The sequence below is a fragment of the Dicentrarchus labrax genome, unplaced genomic scaffold, assembly GCF_905237075.1.
Source record: "Dicentrarchus labrax unplaced genomic scaffold, dlabrax2021, whole genome shotgun sequence".
In the NCBI taxonomy this organism is placed as follows: Eukaryota; Metazoa; Chordata; class Actinopteri; family Moronidae; genus Dicentrarchus; species Dicentrarchus labrax.
The window spans coordinates 24,745,691-24,766,994 of record NW_026136706.1 but is presented as its reverse complement, the minus strand read 5'-3'; the positions used below and the strand labels follow the sequence as shown (position 1 = coordinate 24,766,994).

The window sequence follows — 21,304 nt, the reverse complement described above, 5'->3', positions numbered from 1 at the left end:
CAGTTACACATGTTGTAAGTAACAAAGCTAGAACTTTTATGTAAACTGTGCAGATGATGTCCTCCATCAAGGTTTATGGTTTCTAGTATATTGAAGTGTGAGCTGGTAATGGAGCTCTGCAGTCAGTGTTCATCTTCATCAGTCTTCCTTTGGATACCCAGACTGTCCTGATGCTGCAGCTGTCTCTGTCCTCTGATGGGTCTAGGAACACCTGAGCTTCATCAGGTCACCTGTAAGTCAAGGCAGATTCAGTGTTACTTCTAAGGCAGCATATAATATACAGTGTAATATAATACAAGTACAACAGCTCATTGTGGCTCATTGTAGTCCTATGTTAGAAAATAAAATAAAGCAGTATCACTGGTGGGTCCCTTGTTGCTCTACTGAGTTTGACTATTTCTCTCACAGTAGCTCTGTTGTTAACTCCGGTGCACGTAGATCAAGTTAATTTACACACCGTAACACACACACACTCACTGTAACACACATATACACACCTGAACGAAGCAGCAGAACAACAAATCTAACGCTAGCTGAGATAACATTAACATGAGACAAAGCTGAATGAATTAACTTAACAAAGTTTCCTGGACATGACGGTACCCCCCCCTCTAGTGACGGCTCCTGACGGACCAGGAACCTGAGGCTGACGGTCATGGAAGTCTCTGATGAGGGCTGGGTCCATAATAAAACTTGAGCGTACCCACGAGCGTTCTTCTGGGCCATAGCTCTGCCAGTCCACCAGATACTGGCGTCCTCTTCCCCGGTTACGAACTGCTAAGAGTCTCTTAACTGAGAAGACCGGACCACCGTCAACCATTCGTGGGGGGGGGGCTGCGGGAACCATGGGACTATCATTAACCGGTTTGAGCTTGCCAACATGAAAAGTAGGATGCACCCTCACGGACCTGGGAAGGCGCAGATGGACGGTGACAGGATTAATCACTTCGGACACCTCTAACCAATGTCTCCACTCTTCCAATGCTATCTTAACAGCAAGTAACTCACAGTTACCGACATCATAGTTCCGCTCTGCTGGTGAAAGCTTCCTGGACAGGAAGGCACATGGATGCAGCTTGTGGTCCTTGGCAGAGCGCTGCGAGAGAACCGCCCCTACTCCTTCGTTGAAGGCATCCACCTCACAAACTGCCGACTGGGGTCTGGAACCGTGAGAATGGGAGCGGTGGTGAACATCTCCTTGAGCCGGGTGAAGGCCTCCTCAGCTTGAGGAGACCACAGGAATGGAGCTTGAGGAGATGTGAGAACATGAAGAGAAGAAGCTATTGCGCTGAAGTTTCTGATAAACCGCCTGTAGAAGTTAGCAAAGCCCAGAAACTGCTGGACCTTCTTGTGATTATCAGGTGTAGGCCACTGAGCCACAGCGCTAACTTTAGCCGGATCCATTTGTATCTGACCAGGGGCTATGATGAAGCCCAGGAACGGCATGAAATTCACTTTTTTCTGCTTAACATAAAGCTGGTTCTCCAGCTGGCGGACATGACCAACATGAGAATCTTTATCTGGGGAGAAGATCAGGATGTCATCCAAATAGACAAACACAAACTGGTTGAGAAATTCCCTCAGTACGTCATTGATTAGGGCCTGAAACACTGCAGGGGCATTGGTCAGTCCAAATGGCATTACAACATATTCGTAATGCCTGGAAGGAGTGTTAAAACCAGTCTTCCACTCATCCCCCTCTCTAACGCAGACCAAGTGATATGCGTTTCTTAGGTCAGGCTTCGTAAAAATCTTGGCCTGTTGCAGTTGTTCAAAATGACATGAGAGGCAGAGGGGTACCGATTCTTAATGGTAATGTCATTTAGAGGTCCACAGTCAATACAGGGTCTCAGGGAACCATCTTTTTTCTCCACAAAGAAAAACCCTGCCCCTGCTAGGGAGGATGAGGGGCAGATGAGTCCTGTTTTTAAGGACGCCTCAATATACTCAGTCATGGCTACCTTCTCAGGGCCCGAAATGGAATATAACCTCCTCTTTGGAATTGGTGCCCCCGGGATAAGATCAATAGGAAAGTCATAAGGTCGATGGGGTGGTAGAGACATGGCCTTACTCTTACTGAATACCTCCTCGAGATCATGGTAGTAACTGGGAATGGAGGTCAGGTCAGGCCGGTCAACCTTTAAGTCTGTGTGGGGCAGAACAGAAGCAGAGTTTAAGTCAGCAACCACCCCAATTTCCACCTTTTTGTTCAGGTCAAGCCCTGCCCCTACCCCGGGCCTTACCCATCCCATAACCTTCCCTGAACACCAGTCAATGTGGGGGTTATGTCTCTTGAGCCAGGGGAACCCCAGGATCAGAGGGTGTAGAGCAGAGTGAATCAGGTGATAAGACATCAGTTCATGGTGATCCTCAATTGTCACTTCTACTGGCTCAGTTACATGGGTTACTTTAAAAATGAAGCTGCCATCTAAGGCACTAGCCTCCAAGGGCTGAGATAAAGGTTCAGTCTTAACATTCAGCTTGTGAGCAAAGCCCCAATCCATGAAGCTTTCATCTGCCCCAGAGTCAATTAATACTCCCAGAGAAACTGTCATGGTGTTTTACCTGGATGTCAGTTAGGGAGCGGGAGGGACTGTCAGTGGTGGAGGAGTGACTCACCCGGAATCCCTCCTTCAGCTGGTGGGCATTCTCTTTAACTGGGCATGCTGCCAGCAGATGTCCCAGTTGTCCACAATAGAAGCACCTCCCTTCCTGTAGGCGGCGTCGTCGCTCCTCTGCAGACAACTTGGCCCTTCCTAGCTGCATGGGTTCCTCCGAGTTGCTGGGGGGTACTGCTCTCCTCGGGACTGGCGATGACGGACGGAGAGAATCCCTCCAACCACGTGAAGCAGGCAAAGGATGACCTCTGGTGTGATCCAGGAAAACTGTAGCTTGTGACTTGTCCCTGTTCCGCTCCGTCAAGCGATGGTCAGTTCTGACCGCTAACGCGATCACAGAGTCACGATCCTCAGGCAGATCAAGAGGAACCAATAAATCTTGTATGGGATCAGAGAGTCCTTTGATAAAAGCATCATACAGCACTGTGGAATTCCACCCGCTATCTGTGGCTAAGGTGCGGAAGCGGATGGCATAATCAGAAACAGAGTCCATGCCTTGCCTGATGCTGCTCAGCTTGCGTGCCGTTTCTCTGTCTGACGTGGTAGGGTCGAAAACTCTCCTCAACGCCTCTATGAACCGATCCACGGATTGACAGATCGACAATCCACGGGACCATTCCGCCGTAGCCCAAGCCCTTGCTCTCCCAGTGAGATGGTAGATCATGAACGCCACCTTGGATTTTTCTGTGGGGAAGGCTGATGGCAATTGTTCATAGTGCATTTCACAGTTCACAATGAACCACCGGCATTCTCCAGACTCACCAGAGAATTTTTCGGGTGGAGCGAGACGAGGAGCCAGGGCGTGGGTACCTGGAACTGGTGGTGCTACGGCGATCGCCGGGGGAGGCGTGGCTGAGGGGTCCTTGGTCAGGTGAGCAAACACCTGATGAATCTGGGTAGACAAGAGAGTCACTTGGGCTGTCATGCCAGACCTGAACTCCTCTTGACTGTCTGCCAGCGTTTTCACTCCCTGATGCACGGCGGACATCTGGTCCTCCTGCTGATTAAGGCGTACGCTATGGGAGCGAATGGTTGCCGACAGGTGGTCTGAGTTGGCTGGGTTCATGCTGGCCAGTTCGTTCTGTCATGACTGAACTATGGACCAGAACCCAAATGCACAACTCTCAGACGAAAGTTTCAAAATAAGGTTTTTATTAACTAAACAAAAATCTCTCTAACGAGGTAATACTAAGACTAAAAAAACAAACAGAAAATCACTCTTTAACAAACAGAGTAACAAAACAACAAGACCTGACAATGGCAGTGGTATGGATAAAGCGCTGGTTCTCTGACACATGGGACAAGACGAACTGGCACAGGACAAAGTGAGACACGACTATATATACACACACACAAGCAGGGCCTTAACCTAATGTTAGGCCCCGGGGCTGAGAGGTTTTGTAGGCCCCCCATCCCCTCGATTTTAGTCTCATTTTAAAAAAGTGTAATATCTAGGTAATCTACATCATAAAATGCATTAGTTTCTTTCGAGACATACAACAGTGAATTTTCCCTCTTTGAGCCAGAAAACACCATAATATTGTTATTAACATATCACTGAGCCCGCATAAACACAAGACACTTTATTTAAAAACCACACACAGCAACTTATGGCGATAATAAAACCAAAATGTGTGAAAGTATGATTTCAAACGATATTATGAATATATCTGCTATACGATCATGAGCATGTTTCCAGTCAAAATAACCCCCACTCACAAATGCTGACTTTTCCTTGTTCTCGCCAAATATTTTGCAGGCAAAACAAAACACACTACCTGCTGATGGTGAATAACAGAGCCATTCTCTGGGCACACACTCTCCGTTACTGAGTTTGCGTTTGAAATGCATTTTTGAGAAAAATCCTCTCTGCTGTTTATATTGGCGTTCCGATGCCGACTCGTCAGCATCTTTATTTTGACAGGACTCCGGTCCCATTTACGCCCAATAAGCCCGCGCTTTGGTGTCAGTATTGTTTCCCCAGCGGCCCGGGTCACTGTTATATGGGTCATCTTCATCATCAGTTAGGGGGAGAGGCTCTCCTCCTAACTGGTTTGTGGCCTGGTCCTCTCTCTGGGGCTCGTGTGCTCCACCCTCCTCCTCCCCTCCATTGCTACAGGCGGTCCCCTGCTCCTCTCCAGCTACATCCACCTGCACGGCCTGCGCCTCCTCCGCTCCCTCCGGTGTGTGGGATAGCAATCCTCCTCCGGTGCTGGGTCCATCTTCAGTAGCAGAAGTAGCTGGTTTAAAAAATCCGGTGAGCTTTGGGATGCTCTTTAGCAGATCTTTTTCGCGCAACTCCTTCTTTATACGTTTTTTTCTTTCCTGGGCACCACTCTCAAACGTCCTCCCCGACATTTTCCACTTAATGTCACTCAATCATAGAGGGTCACACCCCAAAACTAACTATAGACATTCTGATAGGTAAGCCCACGGGCCATAGGCTATGAGGCCACGTGGGTCACTCCTAATTTGGCTCAATCAGCAACCATGTAACGTGCGATTAGAGTGATTGACAGAAAACCTGACAAGTTACAAAACAATATGACCTTTTATGGGAGGCCCCTGAACTTGGGAGGCCCCTGGGCTTCAGCCCAGGTAAGCCCGTGCATTAAAGCGGCCTTGCACACAAGGTAAGGGCACAGGTGGAAACAATCAGGGCGGAGACAGGTAATCCCAAGAGCGGGAAAACAGACAAAAGGGAGAAAGTAAAACTGGTGACAAGGTACAGACAGGAAGTGGAACCAAAATGAAACAGGAAATCACAAGACAACATAGACACAAGACAAAACTGAATGAATTAACATAACAAAGTTTCCTGGACATGACACAAGAAGCATCATCACCGTATAAGGAGGCTTGATCACAGTTTGACTATTTCTCTCTCACGGTAGCTCTATCTTTACCTCCGGTACATTTACATACAGCAGCACACACACACACACACACAAATAGCAGCAGGGGAGAATATGGAGACATCTGCACCAGCTGGCTTAATACATTAACCTCACCTTATAAGTTTCATGTTCATCTTGCACACATTTAACAAACATTTAACAAACAATAACTAACGTTACGTTAGCATCACTGAGGCTCCTGTAGCTAACAACGGTTAGCATGTGCTAGCATTACACGAACAATGAAAAACAGTATAAATTCTTAAAAATACTTCCAGTTACTTCCTCTGCCGTCTCTCCACAGACAGTTGGTACAATCCCTCTTTCAGGAACAGTCTTTCAGCCAGTCCAGTGTTGTACTGACCGAGGTTGTGAAAACAGTCCGACGCGAAGTGGTTCACACACGAAACCAAAATTTTAAAAATACAATTCTGAACTTGAAAAGGGGAATAATATGTCTCCTTTAAGCAGACATAGCCTCCATGGGGCCCTAAGCAAAATTTGATTTTGGGGCCCTCTATTACTGCTAATAATAATGATTATTGATCATTCACACACCTACTATAAACATATTCTACATATTGTACTCTGTCATTACGAATACACTTGTAAAGCTAAATGTGAGAACTTTTTGTTGTAGTTAGATTGTAATCCACTGTGATTAATGCCATGGAAGCAGACACCAGATTTGCAAATTTACAGAAAAATCTTTCAATTAATATTTAGCAAAGTCAGTAACTCTCCCTACTGGCCACACAGAGAATCAATACATAAAACCTCAAAGAGCAGCCCGGCATGTTTTACCCATCTATGGTTTTTTAATCTGAAATGGTAGCAAATTCAGCTACAAGAGCAGCCTGGGGTTGATTAACACTTAATATTCAAAGTGATATAGTACTAAGTGGGATACCGAATGTCATCTAGGCCAATTAAAAGTAACAAAATGAACTAATCGTTTACTGTAAACACAATCTGCTTTATTATTATTTTTTTAAATAAACTGCAACACCAAATGTACAAAAACAGACAGCATTAAATAAAATCAATTTTAAAAATATCAGACAATACTTAAATACTTAAATAATGATGTAAATCAACAGGCACCTAAAACAAGGTAACACAAATGGTAAATATAATTTGCAGCAAAAGCAATAAACCGCATCTTTACTTTTTGAATATGTGAGCCAGCTCCGCTTGACTTTTTCCCCATTTACTAGGTGTCTGTATGTGTGATGGTGGTGGAAGCTTTGGCCATCGTGTCTTTTTGGGAATGTGAATGTGTCCTTTATAGGCAGTGGCCCTCTTAATACCTGTTCAGTCCTTTCTGAGTCTGACAGGAAAGAGGGACACTCAGCTGGGTCAACTGACGAAGCTGCTGATCCCTGCTCCAAACAGGATCCTGAAGAAGACACATCAATCTCCATGACCAAAGATGAAGGACCTATAGGGAAATTAAAATAATATTTTTGGACAAAATTATTCATCTCAGAATATTCTGCAGGACACTGAGCAATTATAAAGGCTGTTTTGTTGTTAACTTGCCAGGTACAGCTGAGGTTGCAGAGAGGACAGAGGACACAGTGGATGGAGCAGAGGATAGAGATGGACCTGAGATGAAAAACATGTCTCTTGTCATATGATTATATCTTATATTAGTTTATCTTAATGAGATCATTTGACTAGAAATTAAATATATATGGTGACAGTGTTTGATCACCTGATTCATCAGCCTTGGCTGCTCCTGAGGAGGTGGATTGCTCCTGGGCTGAGTCAGTGCCTCCTCCTAAATACTTTAACAGTGCTCCTGGGGAAGTTTCATATAACGTATGAGCACAATAGGGAGTTGATGTAAAAGGAATATGTTTATTTACTCACATAAATTACTGTGCTCTGCAGCAAACAATTGCAAACAACATACCTCAAACTATAAGTTAACTAAATGAATTCATTAATGCAAAACCAAATTGCTAGCAAACATCACCGTGTTTGTAATTAACGTTAGTTATTAAACATTTGCTATCAAACGTTATCAGAAACATTGTTTTGATGCCAAAAAGTGACCCAGAATAATATAAATACACTGAGAATCAACTTACTCAAAGTATTACACAAACACAACAACGTTAGCTTGAATAGGAAGCTATCTAACCGACCATAAACGTAATGTGTGCTACCAAACAAAGACACATACTCACCACTAGAGCCGCTGACGGCCGCCGACTCCAATGTGCTTCTCCATGCTCCCCTTGGCTGCACTGTCAGAAACTTCTGAGAGTTAACGTAAATATGACGTAACATCCCGCTCTCAGCACGTCATCACGTTGATGACGTGCTGAGAGCGGGAAGTTGCAGTAAATATCAATACAATATTTTCTATATCCCTTTGTGTTGTGTCTCTCCTTCGTCTGTTAAGATAACTGAACATTTTGTGAGTCTCGAGGCATTGTCAGCCTATCTCATTTGTAAATCCTTAATAAGCCATAGATAGTGCTCACTTTAGATAAGCTCGTGCAAAATACTTAATTAACGAGTAGTAAGTGCTTTGTAACTGTGAATTCCTGCATTAATCACTGTTTATAGGCCATCATTAGAAAATGAATTTGTTGTGAGTTTTATAGAACATCTGCTAACACAGTCACTAATCATTAATACATGTCTGAATAGTGGATGTACAAGTGCATGCAGAAATGTACAGTGCAATGGAGAGTAAAACATTTATAACTGTGATTATAAACCACATAGTAATGACTATTTACAGCAGAACCATGCTTTATAAATGATGAATTCAGTATTTACTAATCCAAAACTAATGTGCTTATCAATGATGAATAAAACATTTTTAACTGTGTTTATAAACTACATACTAATGTGTATTCATGCGTTATAAATGATGAATTCAGTATTTATTCATGCTTAACTAATGCTTAATAGTGTGTACTCATTATAAAGTGTTACCCTTTTTTCTTTTTTAAGTTAATTGCTCTTGGGGGCCCCCTAGTGGTCACAGGGCCCTAAGCAGCTGCTTAGTTCGCTTATGCCTTGGGCCGGCCCTGCCTTTAAGCATGTTTTTCGCTAGCCAATGTCTACAGGTCCAGGAAATGTTCAAAACAAACGTGCTGCTTAGCCAAAAAGAAGCTCTGTGCATCTGCATTCGATTGCTCTTAGTGAACACTTTGACCCGTCTGTGACCTTAACATTGTAATCTAGTGGTTTGAAATTGAGTTGAGATTTCGACATTTGAATTTAGAGAACTGAAACTGAATTTAGAGAACTGAATTTGAATTTAAAGAACTGAATTTGAATTTAAAGAACTGAATTTGAAAGTTTACTCAGTAAACCAGATTCTCTCACCAAACATTCAGAGGGGGCATTCAGAGTATGTATACGGATCAGGGTTAGGATGTTTTGGACACTGCAAGTGGTTGGCGCAAGGACGGCTTTTTTCTGGACGAATGGGCATAGAGGCCTCTTCCTCTGTATGTCTACATGTAGTTTGGAAACAGAGAAACAAAAACAAAAGCAAGTTAAATCTCATCCAGTTTACTGAAAAAGGTCAAAGAAAAAAAAAGAAGATAGTAGACCTACCGTGATCTGATTGCGTGAGGTGGATGTCTTCAAACTCATCAGAAATCACTTCAAGAAATGTAAAAAAAATAAAAAAATAAACAAAAGCACCCAAATACCTTATATTTATTGTTTTATAACAGAAGGTTTTTGTTATACTAACATACTAATGTCCCTCACTTAAGTGTCTTCTTCACATATGACTTTTAGGGCAAAATTCTAAATGTGTCCCTGTAACCTATAAGCGGTAGTTAAAAACTGCTGTATTGTAAATGACTAAGCAAGAGTGCAGTGATGAACTAATATTTTCTAAATATAATAATAAGTTACATGTAGAAAAGACAGTTGTTGCAAAAACAAATTAAAATGTTAAATCACTTACCAGGATACACGATTTCTTTGCCAGAAAGAGGAGGAGAAGAAAGAGGCTGAATCTCTGATGAAAGCTTATTTTCTAAAATAAAAAATACTATGTTTATATTTTACTTATTTTTTCTAAAAAGAGAATAAATGTTAAAGGAGCAGTTAAAGATTTTCCATAGCGCGATTCCTCTCGTCAACCTGGTTCAAGCAGGGCTAAGGTACGGTCTACTTTATACCCCGCAAAAAAGACACAGGCAACATTTTAAAAACCTTTTGAAATTAAATTTGTGTGATGGTCATCACTTTTCCCGACAACACAGGAGGATGTGGCTGTTGTTGTAGGATGCATTTGGGATAAGGTAGGTGTGTAGGTGTGTGGTGTGTGTGTGTGTGTGTGTGTGTAGGTGCGTATGTGCAAACGTAACTTTAGAGTACCTACAATAGCTACAGACTATGGCAGAGCCTCCAAGAGCCTGTCTGTGGTAATCCTACTGAAACTAACTGACCTGGACTGGAAGGAGACCATAAAATGCTGATTAAAGTAAAAAATAAAAAAATAAATAAAAACGAACCACAGAATTGTAAACCACATTTGACTCAACACTTTCTAGGACATTCTACCAGTGCTTCCCTGACTTGAATTGTATAACCCACTTTAATCCCTCATTAGGTCAAAGTTGTAAAACTGTCAAAGTCAGTTTGATGAGAAGTGTGGAGTATATATCTCTGTGTCTCCTGCAGTCCTCTGCCTGCTCAGAGCAGGTCAACAGATCACACTTGTGTTCAATAATGTTTTTGGTCAGTTTATTTGGTGAAAACACATCTGCATGAATCAGCCTGGAGAATCACTGGAGATGCGTATGTGAGGATAGTGTATATTTCCTTTGCTGTATACAAAGTTTTAATGTGTTTTGTATAGTTTTGAAGAGTAATTGTAGGCCCTACCTGCCTAGAAAATTTTTTTTTTGCAGATATGTTAAATATGAACATTCATTTTAAGAGTAAGACAATAAGCAGCATTTTGGTTTCCCCAAAACATTATTTCCTAATGCAGACTGGTTGCAGAAGGCCAGAATTTGGGGAAGATTCAGATAGAAAACTGCTTCATCACTTCTCTATATATTTTTCTTGTTCTTGTTTTAAGTGAGATGGAAATTATCTCAACTATTCTGAGGTGTGACTTCCTGTAAATAAAGGGAAACTGAACCCAGCTACAGTTTTATCATTAATGTGAAGAGTAGCTTGTGCTGCAGAGCTGACCCACAGCAGAACAGTTGGCATACTTATGAGCGATGGAGGAAATCTATGCAAATGTTAAACATGACAACTTTGCTGACTTAAGAGCATCCCAGAATCAGAAAGGTAAGAATAATGATCCAGACAGAGAGGCTGACAGACTGAGCTCTGCAGATGTGTATTATTATGTTGGGCTCCAGCGTCGTTAAAGTGGTCTAACTGTATTAGTTTAATCAATTAATGGTTATCAAAATTTAAAATTATCAAAAGATAATAGAAAATGACTTTAATTAATATTAAAGTTCCTCGGGGCACCACCCTTAAATAAGGGAAACGATAACCAACAATTGATTGATCAGTCTCATAAAAATACACTAAACTATTAATTCAGAAGTCAGATTAATTATTAAATTAATAATTACAACCAATTGTCTACAACCAATAACCATTATTAATAGCTAAAGTGGGAGCTTTTGGAGTTCTACATAGAAGAGGTTGGTATCACTCACTCTTGAAATTGAATAGGCCAGCATATATAAACACAAACATTTATTAAAGAGATATAATAGAACAAACAGAGGAAAATACACTATATACAATCTAACTTAAAGGAACTAAGTTAGAGGGGAAAGGTGTGTGTGTGTGTGTTTGTGTGTGTGTGTGTGTGTGTGTGTGTGCATGAGAGTTGTGCCCCGAAAAGGGTGTGTGTCCTTTGTCCTCTGACCAGATGTTTCAATGTATGAAACACATGTTGGTGAGAGACAAAGAGCATGAATACGCAGGAGGGTTTGAATCCCTCTCCCCGTGTGCTGAGATTTAGACCGAATATGTGTGTGTGTGATCGTAGATTAACGGTGCTGTTAAAAGGGAGTTGCATGCAAAGACGGTGTCTGTGTAACGCACAACATTTAACTAACATCACCTTAGCACTCTCTGAAAGACTACAGTTACTATAGTAACCTAAGTTAATCAAACATCAACATCACAATACAATAAGCTGAATAAAACACATCAGTAACTTTAACAGTAATTAAAGCTGCAAGCAGCGATGGACGGGACCTCGCACTCCACGCAACTCAGGGCGTGCTGCGGCCGCGTCACATGCCGTCGTAACACGTGCGGACCACGACATGAAAATCTCACGTAAATCAGCTCAAAATTGCCATGCAGGGGTCCTGTTGCCAGTAGGTGGCACTGTCACTATGTCTGAATATTGTCATGTAGACGTGTTCAGGGCAGGACTCTTATCAAACACGTGAAGTTTCATTGAGATTGGACCATTCTCGTCACCCCACTCCGAAGCCCTGATCACCAGAAGCTGAGGGAGACCACTCTAAGTTGTCACGCGTTTCAGACACTGCAAAAGACTTGAGCTTTGATAGAGAGACTCTTCACTGAGAAAGGTGGAAATGCAGCGCCATGCCACGGACACACAGTTTGATGCACAGTAAATATTTGATTAAATTATGATCAACAATGTGTCTAGATTGCAGTGATGGAATATGAAGTCAATATGATAAAATCTGTAGGAGTTAGTTAAAATAGAGGCCCTGAAATGCCGGAAATGGCATCACAGTGGCCGACTTTGACAGCACGCCACAGACACGCCCTTCAATGTACAGTTACAAATTGAACAGCGTAACCATATTTATTATTAACCATATTAACCATATTTTGACTGTACTGACCAATTTTGAAGCAGATCCGATAAACTCCCTAGGAGGAGTTAGTTTAAATAGAAGCCCTGAAGTGCAAAAAATGACATCACACTTAGACAATCGATTCAAAATGGCCAACTTTGACGACACACCACGGACACGCCCTTCAACATACAGTCACAAATCGCACAACTATTAATCAGCAACATTATTCAAGTATACTTTCAAGTTTTGAAGCAGATCTGATAAATTCTCTAGGAGATCGTTAGTTCAAATACAAAATGGCCAACTTTGACGGCATACAACGGACACGCCCTTCAACGTACAGTCACAAAATGAGCAGCGTTCATTCAGCACCATTTTCTGACTGTACTGACCAATTTTGAAGCAGATCCGATAAATTCCCTAGGAGGAGTTCGTTCAAATACAAGCCAAAAAGTGAAAATGACCACAAAATGGCCGCCAAGAGTGAAAATTTAAAATTAAAATAGCCAACTTCCTGTGGGATTTGGGACATGGGTCCAAGAGGCTTTTTTGTACGTCTCAGGCACGTTACACATGCCTACCAAGTTTCATACATATCGGCGAAACGTGGCGCCGGGGCTGCTTTTTTAAAATCCTGTAGGGGGCGCTACAAACACCACCAGAAGAGAAGAGAGAGAGAAGAGCGTCTCTCTGGCTTAAAGCCGGGATGACGGGTCTGGGGTCCGAGGGAATCTGACTAATGAAAGTCGTTTATTGCCCTTATGCCCCAACTTGACCGCATTCCTGGACCCCCACTGTGAGGTCTGTTATCTGGCAGGCGTTTTTTCTTTGTCTTTTCACTGCAAGCAGGCTTTATTACTCACATACAGGCCACTGTAGTAAAGACCATTTCCTTTGTGTAAAACACATGTGGCCATATTCCAACATTTCCCTTTTGGTCCAGTTAAACACTTCAAATGAACAAGTTCATGTTTAAAGGTATCCTTGGATCCCAACAATTACCTGTCATTAATGCTGTTGTATCATTTTCTGTGTTCAGGTCCCAGGAGCTCAGAGAGGAGATTTCATGGATCTGTTGTTCTCTGTCTGGGTCTGCTCACTGTTCTCCTGCTGGTTGGACTCATCGGCCTCGGTGTCCACTGTGAGTCTAAATCACATTCAGAGATTAAAGTCAGGCTGGATTGTGATTATAGAAGGATAATTCTTCACTGAAAATCACTCACTTTTCAGTCACTTTTTAAAATTTTTGTTTGATTTACTTTCGATTTTCTCATTTATATTTTGTTTGTTTAAAGCATAATATGGAGCGAAGCCAGCTAGTTCAGGCATTAACTCCAGCTGCACTGCTATACACACATGACATGCCTCACTCCATAATCACTAACCAAGCACACCCTTCCTATCTGGCGGTCTATTTAAACTGCACAATTCCCCAGCTCTCCCTCGGCTCTGTCAATGCCGCTGTTGCCCTGCATCCATATTGCTGCTGCTGCACTGTAAGCCCCACCACCACCCCAGCATCCACCTGTAGGCTCCGGCTAGAGGTTAAGATATTTGCTCATCACTCCTCAATATCTCTATGTAAACATATCTGTGGGGTCGGAGCCTAGATGCCAAAATCTAAATGACTATAGTACTATAATAAACATTTCAACGTGAGTTGTCTGACTGAAATATTTTCATTGTAATTTTAGTGGCATAACTTTACTGCTGAAAGCCACACTGATTTATGTTTGTGATCTTCCAGTAGGTATCTAGTGTTTCAGAGAAGTGTCTGTTGTTTATTTCAGACCATGTCTCCGCTCAGCGTTCAGCTGCAGAACTCTCCTCTATCAAAGCCAACCTGACTGAGCGTCTTCAGGCCAGTGACAACAAGTCCTCTTCCCTGACTGAAGAGAGAGACCTGCTGAATGCCAGAATCACTGAAATGACTCAAGAGCTGGAAAGACTTCAGAGTTTGTCCAAACTGCGTGAGTCCTTGCATGAAGTGCTTAGATTCACTTGCTACTCAGAAATCTAGTGATTAAGTCACCCTGCATTGTGGTAAGATATTTTAATTAGTGCTGTCAAACAATTAAAATATTGAATCGCGATTAATCGCATTAATGTCATAGTTAACTCGCAATTAATCGCACATTTTTATCTATTCTGAATGTCCCTTGATTTCTTTTTGTCCCATTATTTTTTCTCATTTTAATGCTCTTATCAACATGGAAAAGTGGATCGGCTTGCTTTGTGCAAATGTTTTTTTTTTTTATTGAAAACAACATTGGCATATACTGTAGTGTTCAAACTTAACATTCTCACGTGGAGCAAATAATCTCTCACACAATGTAACACTGTCCATCAATAAAAGGGTGAAAAAAATACTTCACACAAACAGCCCCTTCAACAGCCCTTTCTAAGGGATCAACACAGGGCGATACAAAATAAAATTACAAAGTGCACATGTAAGGTAAACTAGGACTCAGCCTATAGTGCAGTTAAACCATGGCTTAATACTTAATTGACCAGGGGCGGAGAATTTGCATCAGCTGTGTACTTGGCCATCAAGTGGTATTTCAGACTGGACGTGCTGCGATGATAGCTCAGTTCACAACGACAAAACACACAGATCACTTTGGTCTTGTCAATGGAACCATTTGGCAACTTTTTAAAAGTAAACTTTCCATTCAGAATATTATTAGCATCCATTTTGGCGTCTCACGCTCGCCATCCACTCAAAACGTAACGTCTACTACTCTTAAACAAGTGTGTGCGGCATGCTTGTTGTTTTGTTTCCGGTCTAGCTAGATCCAGTGTGGTGTTTTAGTTTTTCTAATGTTACTAGTTGTTGCAACAGCATGTGAAAAAAACTACAAAGTGTGCTAGGTCAAAAAGAACGTTAATCTTGCGATAAAAAAAAGAACGCCGTTAAAATGGGTTTGCGTTAACGCCATTAATAACGCGTTTAACTGACAGCATTAATTTTATCTATCTATTTTATGAGAAGCCAGTTTCAGGCTTTCAAATGTAACCTTTCATTAATCACAACTAAATTAAACAGTATATTATTATGGACCACTGGTACAACTGTGGCCTCTATCTCTGCACACCGCTACATTGTGACAGTAAATCCTCTTATATCGGCAAAAAAATCACCAACCAAATGAACATATATTGAGGGGCATTGAAAGGTCATTCACTGAAAATGACATCTACAGAGATAACTTCACAAATATTTACATGAGTCTTGTTGGTCTGTGATGTCTCTGTATGTTTATCTTACAGTAAAAACCTATCCTGAAGGATGGAAGATGTTTAAGGACCGCTCTTATCTCTTCTCCACTGAGTCTGGTACCTGGGATAAAGCCAGAGAGGACTGCAGAAACAGAGGAGCAGATCTAGCGGTGATAAACAGTGACGAAGAGCAGGTACAATGTGTGTGTGTGTGTGTGTGTGTGTGTGTGTGTTATTGCACGATTTTGTTAATATTGAAATTCATACAAAAAAAATCTCAATAGATAGATTGTAATAAATCAATAAGGTCTGGGTTAGATTCTCCATATCAGGGCTAAGCCCCCCCTGTCTTTTACAATAAAGATGAAAAACTATTATTAAAAACCTTAGAACATATTGTTTTAAATATTGGTGGAACCTAGAGCAGCAGCAGCACCAAACAGTGACAGAAAAAAGGATATATGATATATCCTGGGTTTTTCCTTTGAATGGACTTATTTCTTACAGCCCAAGCACAGTAGCGTACGCTTCCATTCAATTTGGATTGACAGGTGTCGTGACACTCCCCCTTGATTTATTGGCCATTTGGGCTAAATTCATTCAGCCCAAAGGCCAGTAACCTTCGACCAATCACAGCGCAGTAGCTACAGTACAGCGACTTTCGACCAATCCCAGCGCAGTAGCCACTGCATGAGGCTACAGTGAGGCTAGTTTGTAGTAGAACGTGGAGAGGGGGAAGTGAGCAACTGTAGTAATGGCGGGCGTTCGCATGAACATGAACGAGGTGGATTATTTACTTTCTTTAATGTCTTTGGAGGGAAAATTGGAAGTGAAGAGATTTGGGACACATCATCCAAAAGACATTCAAATAACACAAACGACAAAATCTTAACTTTTGTGTTACGTGGTTTTAAGGAAAGGACTGGCAAGTGTAGCTAGGAATTCACTTTTCTGTGATTCAGTTCACTTTTTCCCATGTTTGCTTTTTGGAGGAGACACGGTTTGGACCCAACAAGGAATTGTGGATTTGAAGCATTTATCTGACAAAATTAGAAAACATGAAACACAAGCCACATTGGAAATAGAGTAAAGTTGTCATTGCTGGTTAAAGTGAACATCACCTGTCAGCTTAATGAGGGCCGCTGTACAGAGACACAACGAGCTGGTAAAGAAAAACAGTCATTCACTTTCACAGATTGTAGACTGTATTACATTTTGTGGGGGACACAAGGTTGCCCTGCAGGGGTCCGATGAATCTGTGTTTCTGGACCTCGTCAACCGGTTCTCTTTTTTAGACAGGTTGCCAAGTACACATCTAAGACCAGCCAAAATGAGTTGCTTGACTGTATGTTAGAGATTTATGAACAAAAACTGGCAGATGAAATATTGCAGATGTGACCTGTGTAAGCCAGTGTGTGATTGTGTTCAGGTACGTCATTGAAGCCACCATGGTGGTGGAAAGATTCCTCACTTTCTCCCTGTTAGTTGATAGAACTGCAGCGGGACTCGAAACACTGCTGCTGGAGAAGCTACAGCCATATACGTTGGAGAACAAACTGATCGCACATATGACATATGGCGGGGCAGCTGTAATGAGCGGTGCATCATCCAGCCTAAAGGCCAGGTTAAAGGACACACTCCCTCACGCACACTTTATGCACTGCTATGCCCACCAGTTAAACCTCATCATGCAACAGGCCTGCTCATCTCACACAGCCGTCAGAATATTTTTTGCAAATGTTTTTCTCCAAGTCCCCCAAGACAACGGCAGTCCTAGATGAAGTGTGTGGCAGGAGGATGCCAGCGTCAGGACAAAGAAGGTGGAACTTTACAAGCTGTACCAGCCACACCATGTTTGAACATCAGGACACTTTGAAACAGTGTTTTGAAAAAGTACAGGATGATTAGTCTTGGGACAACCTGTCCGCATTTCTGGGGGACCTCAGCTTTCTTTTCTTTTTATCTTCTTCCCACTCTGCCCTCATGCATGTAGATATTCTCTACAGCATTCTTCAGAAACAGATCACAGAGTCTCTCAAAACGAGACAGGCCCTGAAGAATTTTTCATCCTCCATATCTGAACTTCTGACCACAGATGACAATCAGCCACATCCAGACATGGACACAGCTGCGGCCGCTGCAACGCCGCGCAGGATGCGGTGGTCTGATAATGTGTCAAAAGCCGCACAGTGCTGTCACATAATGGCCGCACAGTGCTGTCACATAATGGCCACATAATAAGAAAGCCAGGCACTTGGTGTCTTTCAAACATATTGACCCTGAAATCTTTCCACTGTTTAAGAACACTTTCCTGCAGAAGTAGCTGGACATTGCATGTGCTCATTACCCAGTGATCTGCAGGGATAAACTGATGGTCATGTACAGCAGTGTGAAGTTTGCAGACCTAATGTCTGCAATCTCACTTTTGAGAGTGACAATGAACAATCCATAGAGCACTTTTTCTGAAACACTGAAAGTAACCCACATAGCCATCACAACCCCCATCATCTGCAGAGTCAGAGAGGTGTTTCAGTACACTGAAAAGGATCAAATCCTTTCTTAGAAGTACAATGAGACAGGACAGGCTAAACAAACTGGCTATGCTGTCCATTGAGCGGGACTTCATCAAAAAATCAGCAGGCTTTAATGACATGGTGAATAACCTATTTGCATCACAGAAACGCCGTCGATGAGAGCTGCTTTTTAAATAAGGTATGCCCAAGCTCTGAAACAACTCTCTCGTCTACAAATAATTATTTTTGCTTTGGTGTTATAGATTTATTTCTGGTACATGGTGTTACAAAATGTTGCTGGTACTTTTCTATAATGTTGTTGTAGCGCAATTGACATGTGCTGATGTGTACAGAGGAGAGAGAGAGAGAGCCATTCTTTTGGATATGTCTCCCCAGTGTTGTTGCTGTGACTTGATGTGATGCTACTGTTGCTGCTGTTGATGCTGTGTGAAGTATTGATGAGTGTAATACATTTGTTAGCCCACCCACCCAAAATGACCACCAGCCGTCACTGATAAAGTGATGGATGGTAAATGGACCTGTGCTTGTATAGTGCCTTTCTAGTCTTCCGACCACTCAAAGCGCTTTTACACTACGTGCCACATTCACGGCAAAGTCCATCGAATAGAAACTTCACACACCTATGCGTGGCACCAGGAGCCGGGGGTTGAACCCACAACCTTCCAATTAGGGAACGACCCACTCTGCCTCTGAGCCACAGCCGCCTCATCTGTGAATTACATACTCACTCCTAAACATCACTGTACACTTTTGTACTGTATGTTTTCTAATCTAATCTAAACCTCAACATAAAACCCAGCTACAACAATGACTGTCTCACTGTGGACAACATCAAGGTGTCTTTCTGGTAACAGACACCCTCTATACCCTCTATTTGTTTCTTCTTCTAGGTAATATTTCATTGTAATGGTTAGGTTACAGTAATCATTTTAATGTGTGTATATATATTGTGTAAATATAATGTGAGTTTCTTTTTTGTTAACAGACATTTGTCTCAAAGTTCTACAAAACCTATGCTTGGATTGGTTTGACTAAGAGAGGAGAGGAAGGGACCTGGAAATGGATAGATGGAACTCCACTGACTCTGACGTAAGGCTTCACTCTGGTTTAATATCAACATCAACTATCATTTTATATTACTAGAATTTAATTGATTCTGTGCATTCATGGAAGTTTGTTAAATCTTAAAACTGTACAGATTAATTTGTTGTCCACATGGGGGCAGAATAACTCCACAATAAGCTGCTAAACTCAGAGCCATGACATATTATCACCTTTAACCATTTTATAGCAATGGAGAAGGCAAAAATTGCCTATTTACACATCCAGGAGACACACATCTGGACTTAATTCTGTCCACCAGATGAATGTTAGGTCCAATAGTCCATCTGTATTTAGCTTTTAGATGGATAGGTAAAATAAAGCCAGATATTAAGGCTATATGGAGGAGATGAGTTGTATTGCATCTTTCATGTAAAATCTGCAGTAGCATACTGCTACCATCATGTCTGCAATGAATATCACACTTAATTAGAATTAATTATATATGAGGAAATGGAATTTGCTCAATGACTCAACAAGGACTTAACAACCAATCACCCCGACGTCCTCCCTTTGCAGACTTTGCTGCTCTATAAAGACCTCAGCTGACTTCCTCATTTACTACAGCCACTTGAACATAAACATAATAGAGAGTACAGTCTCTTTAGAAAACACTACAAATGAGTCACTTTAAAGATGGAGGACATATTTTCCAATCTTTAAGATTATATTGAACCCACTGTTTCAGAAACAAATGTGGTTTGTCCAGGGCTGATGGATCTTGGTGATGAAGCTGTTTAAGGGCTGTGTTCATGTCAGAGATAAACAGTGTCACGATTCTCTCGTTTTCTAACCTCCTAGGTACTGGGCAACAGGTCAGCCTAGTAATGGGAGTCAAGACGGTGGTGAAGAGGACTGTGTACATACAATTAAATTCGACAATACATGGAATGACAGGTCGTGTAAACTTTCTTTGCCATGGGTCTGCGAGAAAACAGCTTAACATTGCTGTATGTTTTGAGATCATACATTTGATAATGCTTTTTCTATATAAGCTCTGATTATGGAGTGGCTTTAGTCGTAAATGGTCTTGTATGTTGACATGAATAATCTATGTCTGTAAAAGAAATGGAATTTATGTAATCAGACTGTATAAATGAGTACAATGTATGAAAAGTTCAGTCTAATCCTCAAAGCCTTTTTTCATGTAAAAGTGAAACATTATTTGAAAATCTGACTTTTTGTGTTGCTTATACCTTATTATGTATTATATATGTTTCCATTTTTCATATGTGTCAAACGGAGTTGCATTCTTAAAGGGGACATATTGCTATTGCTATGCTTTCCTTTATTTTCTGTCATATAGGCCTATATAATGGTACAATGTTGGGTGTTCATAATAAACTTGTCCAAAGTTTCAAATAATAAACATATATAAAAGTAATCCCCGGGAGCTTCAGATTGCTCCGATTTAAACACTACTTTTGTGACAGATATTATATGGTCATCTGCTCCAGGAACAGGAGTCCTGGAGACAACAGATGCACAACCATAGCCTATCCAGCACGACCAGCTTAATGAGCAAGTTAGTTCCACTTTGTGGTAGCTGATGGGGCTAAAACTGACTTAATAAAACAAATGCTTAAGTTGTAACAAAGGATATTGCAAATTTTAAAATATGGTTAATTAACATAGACACAACATAATAAATTATATGAATATTGAAATCCTTGTATTATATTATTTCATTTAAGCTTTATTTAACCAGGTAAAAGCCCATAGAGATTAAGATCATATTTGTTGTTATATGAACATAGCCAATGCATATACAGTGGGTACGGAAAGTATTCAGACCCCTTTCAATTTTTCACTCTTTGTTTCTTTGCAGCCATTTGCTAAAATCAAAAAAGTTCATTTTATTTCTCATTAATGTACACTCAGCACCCCATCTTGACAGAAAAAAAACAAATGTAGAAATTTTTGCAAATTTATTAAAAAAGAAAAACTGAAATATCACATGGTCATAAGTATTCAGACCCTTTGCTCAGTATTGAGTAGAAGCACCCTTTTGAGCTACTACAGCCATGAGTCTTCTTGGGAATGATGCAACAAGTTTTTCACACATGGATTTGGGGATCCTCTGCCATTCTTCCTTGCAGATCCTCTCCAGTTCTGTCAGGTTGGATGGT

At 41.5% G+C, this 21,304-nt stretch overlaps 1 protein-coding gene across 3 annotated transcripts in view; it reads left to right on the top strand.

The window, feature by feature from the left end:
- LOC127365516 (CD209 antigen-like protein C) overlaps positions 1 to 20,842 on the top strand; it is a 40,164-nt gene extending 19,322 nt beyond the window's left edge. Inside the window, exons 1-6 of one of the 3 annotated variants that reach the window (XM_051403665.1) lie at positions 10,685 to 10,804; positions 13,361 to 13,462; positions 14,112 to 14,291; positions 15,592 to 15,734; positions 19,060 to 19,163; positions 19,977 to 20,842. In XM_051403665.1, coding sequence (XP_051259625.1) covers positions 10,735 to 10,804; positions 13,361 to 13,462; positions 14,112 to 14,291; positions 15,592 to 15,734; positions 19,060 to 19,163; positions 19,977 to 20,118 — 741 coding nt within the window. In that variant the 5' untranslated portion in view covers positions 10,685 to 10,734 and the 3' untranslated portion in view covers positions 20,119 to 20,842. Of the gene's footprint in view, positions 1 to 10,684; positions 10,805 to 13,360; positions 13,463 to 14,111; positions 14,292 to 15,591; positions 15,735 to 17,025; positions 18,983 to 19,059; positions 19,164 to 19,976 lie in introns of those variants that run through there. The other 2 variants (XM_051403667.1, XM_051403666.1) reach the window with 2 other exon arrangements.
- Positions 20,843 to 21,304: the final 462 nt, after the last annotated feature.